This window comes from Carassius auratus, chromosome 34 (genome assembly GCF_003368295.1).
Source record: "Carassius auratus strain Wakin chromosome 34, ASM336829v1, whole genome shotgun sequence".
Taxonomy (NCBI): Eukaryota; Metazoa; Chordata; class Actinopteri; order Cypriniformes; family Cyprinidae; genus Carassius; species Carassius auratus.
In genome coordinates, this window is record NC_039276.1 from 11,727,770 (window position 1) to 11,734,064 (window position 6,295).

Genomic DNA, 6,295 nt, shown 5'->3' on the forward strand with positions numbered 1-6,295 from the left:
ACAGCACATTATGGGTGGAAAAATAAAGCAAGCAGTGGAGCAAAACTTATTTTCTAATACCTTTATTAGCAAAATGTTTCACACTCACACAAACACTCACTCACTCACTGAGTCAGTTCTTCTCTTGTTTGACTTTTGGGCTGAAGAATGCCGACAAGCACTTCATCCCAGATTTGTCTACTTTGGCAAGACTCTTCTGAGCTGCAGTCATCTTCTTTGGTGGCTAAGATAACATAGAACATATTTTAAATATTATAATTATCCAAACTGTAGTACAGTAGCTAAAATTAAGCGGGAAAAGTAAATTTACATCCAATAATACTTGAAGCATGAACTCCTGAATGATTATTTTAGGCATAGACAGAGAGAAACAGACAGTTCTGCTGTAGCATGTAATGCAATTTCTTCCAATGTTTGTATCATAAAACCTATGACCACTATGTTTGTGATTCTAACTCACTTTTCGTGTAAAATCAGCACTGTTGAACTTGGTGTAGTCTTCCCCGGCCTCTACCGGTTTATCTGACAGTTTCCGTTTCTACCGAATGAAAGACAGCAGTCAGAAAAACTAAGTCCAGCAAAAGATCTTTTTGAATCTAAGTGAACTGCTACACCAATCCTCTAAATGCATTCAGAAACAAAGCATTTATTTTGCTTCTTAAAACATGACAAGCTGCTTGAGTTAAAGGAGAAATAGAAATCAGAAAGCAAATTATCAATGCATAAAATCAAGTAAAGCAAGGACAGACATAATTTAACTATTAACATGCAAGCATGTTAGTAATATGCCAACTGCACAGTGGTATTTCCATCCAAAAGATTTACCTTAAAAGGCGGCTCTGTTTCTTTAGGGCTGGATATCTCTGGCAACCTTGTTATATGAGACAAACATTTTTATACCTACATAAATCTGACTATACAAATAACATGGTACAAAGTAAATGACAGCCTGGGAATGTTATTTATGTTTGTAAGTAGTGGTTGACTGATATGTACAGGTGCTAAATATACTAGATACTGAATTTGGGATTTTTCTTAGTTGTCAGTTATAATCATTAAAATTAAAAGAAATCAACATTTGAAATATATCAGTCTGTGTGTAATGAATGAATATAGTATACAAATTTCACTTTTTGAATGGAATTAGTGAAATAAATCAACTTTTTGATGATATTAATTAAATGACTAGCACCTGTATTATTCTGATGGCTGATGCCAATATCTTAGAGAGTAGGCTGTTCACTGGCCACTACAAAGCTGATAAATATGATATCACACTGTATGGTATATTTTCCACTGCATGGTACAGCACCGTACGGTTGGGTACGGTTCACTTTTGAGGGGTTTTCCACTGGGTACAGTACCTTTAGTAGCACCTCAGTTGAGGTTCCAAGTGAACCGTACGGTTACAAAAAACACGACATGTTAACTCTGCTGATCACGGATTGGCTTGAGAGAATCATTGCTACCGGTATCACTGAACTTGCAACACAAACACAACAGAACCGCTAGATTTAAATCGCATGCCTTGAAACTTTGATTCACTTCTCGCGAGAGAGTCATTGGCAATTGCAATTCACTACCAAAGATTAAAAGATTGAACAATATGAAGAATTTAAACACATTTCCAAGATGAAATGATCTATCCATTAACTTAAAGAAAACATCTTGCCATATAAGTGCAAGTAAAAGGTGTAAAGTTAGTTGATAGAGTTTATATTTATAGGTATAATAACAATTAAAAATCTAAGCTCATATTTGTTTAAAGCTATTGATTCTAAAAGGTATTTATATTAAATATTATCTATGTTTATATTAATTTAAAATAAAATATTAATAATTACTACTAAATTAAGGGTATATAAATCTAATTTTATAATTATATAAATCATATCTATATAAAAATTTGACTATTTATCTCTTTTAAAAAAAGTACTGTGTAGCGTCCTATAATTTGGAGTAAGAGAAACTGGGGGAGTGGCTTTATTGCATCAGAGATGCGTCACTTTGCTTGAAGCTGATTGGTCAAATTTCGGTTTGAGCTCTCTAAACCAGAACATACTTTTGCCCTAGAGCAGGTTAGCTGTGGGGTGTAAGTTACTAAGGCATTGAATGTCACTAAAACCCATGGTACAGGCCCCAGCACACCAAGTGAAGGATCGAACGGAACTGTTTTTAACGAGCACACCTATTTTAACAACCCTAAAATGGCTGTTTTGTTGAACAGACATTCCTCTCTCTGATAGCAGAGGAGCAGATCCAGCGAGAGCTTGATGGGGTGATGCGAAATGAAAACGTTTTTCACAAGTCGTGGCAGTAGAGGCAGCGCAACTATAATGACATGTGAATAATCCCGCCCACTCTAAAGCAGTATTAAACTGCAGTGCAAATGCATACCAAGCCTGGTCGAGCAGTGCTGTACCATACTGAGCCATAATGAGCCGAGTCGTACCACACAGTGGAAAAGCGCCGTATGTAACTGGTGCTCTGGCAGTTCATAACCAAAACTGCATGTATATGACAAGTCAAACATTATGTTAATTTTGAACAAAAAAAGTTACATGGTGTACCACTATTTGTGAAGTGATGTGAATGTACACATACTGCAGATGCTTGAGGAGGTCTTTGCTCAGGTCTTCACTGATGTACTCTGATATGAGACCATGTGCGTAACGTAAGTATTCTTCTATAAAAAAAAAAAAAAAACAATAACATAAGCAAATAATGCATACAAACATATTTTACCCCGATTTATTCATCCTTTTTACCTTCAGTAGCATCTTCCTGCTTCACTCTGACAAACGTGCTGGATTTCACTCCTCCACCCACAGAGATGTTGCTCTTTCTGAGTGTGCTTACTGTGCGTTGGACCTAAAAATATTGTTTTTTAAATGCAACTTAAATGCAAACACTCAATATTGAAATAATTGATGATTTTTATACAGGTTAAAAAAAAATATAAACCTTTTTCTCGAGCCACTCCAAGGTCTTCTCCTGGTTATATCTGTGAAACTTTGATCCACCTACTTCTGTTAAAGAGGATTACATTTTTATATATTGGACGAAATTTGGACATCACAGTGTATCTGTAATGAACTTGGCTCTATACGTTCCAACAAACTCAAATGCACACCTTTCTCATCAGCTACATGATGAAGGGAATCCAATCCATGTTTGCAAAGCAGAAGTCTTGTGCATCCAGGATAATCCTCATCCATCACCATCTGCTCCACCGGCTGGAACTTTCCCTATAGGAAGAGTGCCTTCATTAAAGATTAAGCTCATGTAAATGGATTTTATTGTAACAGTTTCATTTTTAATTAATTGTTTACCTCGGTGGTGGTTCTGCTAATGTATGGCAACAGCAGAAATAAAGGATCAATGGGAGTCACATACAGTAGTCTTCCATCTAAAGACATGGAAACAAAAGTGAACAATTAGTTCACCTTGTCAGAAAATTACTAGATGATTTATAAAGGAGCATTAAAATCAATGATCTATAATCATATCAAACGGATAGTTCATGTTCTGTAAGGAAAGCTTACCTCTTTGCACTGTCTGTCCAATAAACCAAGACCGAAAGTCTTCAGAAAAGGCTTTTACTTCATAAACAGAAACATTGCCACAGCCAAACAGGTACAGTGAAGAACTTCCTGAATTTAATAAGGGCAGAGCTGTCAGTCAGTTGCAGTTTATTTAGATAGACATCATCACCACTAAATAAAGTTGTGCATGGCATCTAAACTATGTGTTGCAATTAATTAAATTGGTATAGTGACACCTGTAGCAGGACTCTTTAGTTTGATGAAGGACGGATCACCCTCTTCAGACCTGCCTGTGTCCAGTGCTGAATCTGAAAGTGAAGGGTGTAAGGGAAAAAACTAAATCAAATTACATTTGATTTTTTAAAAGAAAACAATAGCACTGAGATTTAAGTATACCAACTCTAAAGTTGGAATGAATAATGCATACTAAACATTTGTCATAATTAAGTTACAAAGTCTCAGCAAAATAAGGCGTGCAGTAAACTCTCTATATAATATTTCTGCAAGTACACGTGTGTAGCATGCAACACAATAAAATTGTAAATATAAAATACCTGGAGCAATGACAACCCAGCTGTCTTTGTCGTTGTGCACAGAGCGTTTCTTTTTAGTAGTCATTTCAAGGTCTGGCCTTAAACGTTAAACTGTATCCACCGGTTGCCTGATATGTTATAACGGAATACTTGCGAGTAACTTAGAGGCTCTGCCTGCAAAAAATAAAATAAAATGGCGGCAAATATTTTTGTACAGTACAAATAAGATAAATTCGAAGTGACGTTTTATTCTGATACAACTGTAAGTAGTAATAACGTTTTAACTAGTAAGTAAAAAAAATACATCAGATCCAAAATCTCTAATAAATGTGAAGAGAGAAAAGTGTTTAATTTGAAAACGCGTATACATACACCCCTCTCTCAAAATGGTACAGTCTCCCAGCATTTCTTAAAGACATAGTAGCACATTTATGTTAGACAACAAAGTACAGCTGGAAGATCTTTCTCAGTATTTTTCAGTGTTTTGAAGTTATTTTGCATGATATTATATATCTATTCAAAGGTCAGCTCATCTAGTTGTCGCACAATCACCTATTTACAATGTAATCTGTTGGTAAACTTTCAATGACTAAATAATAATATAGGCATAATTATAGTTTGCCGATAGCGTTGAGAAACAGAAATATCAATGTGAATCAAACACCAATGTTAAACAAAAAAAATATGTCTGAATTATAACTAAATCAACGAATTTCAACACAGAAAAATAATCACGAAACATGGCCTCTATTCAAAATTAATGTTTCTAACAGTGAGCTCTAGATGGCGCCAGTGCCTTGAAAATGCATAAAGCAACGCCCTTCGGCCGAATTGTTATTTATTGCCTGCATAAAAGTTCTAGACATGTACTAAACCATCATAATAATCTTATTCTTTCATTAGTCAGAATGAAAGAAGCTTTATTTGCACGACAGATTATAATAATCAAAGCATTCAAACATAATTCAAAGCATTTAAATTTAATCTACAAGAAACAGTCTATGACATGGGAAATGCCTAGGCCTGCATACAATTCATAAGAAAGATAAAGTACAAGACCAAATATATTTGTATAAATATATGCTAGAAACATGGCATGAACAGCATAGAAGGTAAAGCAGTAGCCTATTTGTTGAACTGTATATGTTGACTGCAATTGAGAATATATAGATGCATAACAGTCATTCTTTCCTCTTTTTCTGTTTTCAGGATCTTACAACAAACTTCACTGTTGTCGATGGTTCTGTATGGTCAGACTGTGTGTCTGTTTATCGCTCATTTTGTCTCTCATATCATGTGAGACTGAAAATCCTTTTGCACTTGTGTCCCTCATTAAAACAACTAACCAAGACATGTCCTGACACAGTATATGCTTGTGCATTCGTGTATGGCTGATTGAGAATCAGGGACCCCCTGTTCTGCTATAAGTCTTGAGGTATTCAGGTCAACCAAGGTCTGCTGAGCAAGGACATGGTGGAGGGGGAAGAGGGGCTCCAGGACATCCCAGCTGTACAAAAAAATAACCGTCAAAAGGGAAGTTTCTTCAGTTGTCATATGTCACGATTCCACAATTTTCCAAACAAAAGTCCACAGTTTAGATTTTTTTATTTATTTCAAATTTTATTCATATCACATGAATTCTAAACATTTACAAATATTATTAACATGTCTTTTTATCACTCATGTACCAATAAGAAAGTCTAAGTAATAGCCTAGTTACAAGGTACATTGCACCCTATTTCTCACTTCATCTGAGATGTGGCAATATTACACCAATAGGTATAGAGTAACTCCATTAGAGTCGTTAGAGACAGACAGAATGAAATCTGGTTAGGAAAAAAAAGATCATGGCACAACTTCAAGGCACGCTTGTTTTACATCTGACTTGTTGCTCTGTTTAATAAAGTGGCTGATGGAACATGTCAGAATAAAGATTCTTATTTTGCATCTGAGCCTCACCTCCTCCCACACACATGCAAAATCAGGCAAACACACTTTGCACATTAAACATGCTCCCATAACACTGCTGGAAAGAAAATAGTGTAATTTTACAGGGGTTTGGTTTGTAGTTTTACTTGTGCATACGCTAACACACACCCAGGAGCGAAGTAGCCCATGCATGGTTGACATCGTGTAATCTACTATCGCTCATCAGATTAACGTCACGCGCTGATTTGTTATAATGTTTGGATTATACACTGTCAGTTTTCCATCTCA

At 35.6% G+C, this 6,295-nt stretch overlaps 1 protein-coding gene across 3 annotated transcripts; it reads right to left on the bottom strand.

The window, feature by feature from the left end:
• Positions 1-46: 46 nt before the first annotated feature.
• Positions 47-4,442, bottom strand: LOC113053197 (ribonuclease H2 subunit B). 3 transcript variants are annotated; one of them, XM_026218023.1, is made up of 11 exons: positions 4,100-4,442; positions 3,782-3,853; positions 3,546-3,653; positions 3,333-3,409; positions 3,134-3,248; positions 2,965-3,026; positions 2,769-2,871; positions 2,605-2,686; positions 826-871; positions 461-538; positions 47-223 (listed from the first exon to the last, which is right to left on the bottom strand). In XM_026218023.1, exons 1-11 carry the CDS (start codon positions 4,161-4,163, stop codon positions 113-115), a joined length of 918 nt encoding a protein of 305 aa, XP_026073808.1. In that variant the 5' UTR covers positions 4,164-4,442; the 3' UTR covers positions 47-112. The 3 variants fall into 3 exon arrangements, with proteins under 3 accessions (XP_026073808.1, XP_026073809.1, XP_026073807.1); XM_026218024.1 differs by having other exon boundaries at positions 2,605-2,683; positions 2,965-3,029; XM_026218022.1 differs by having other exon boundaries at positions 2,965-3,029; positions 4,100-4,438.
• Between the last annotated feature and the right edge of the window lie 1,853 nt (positions 4,443-6,295).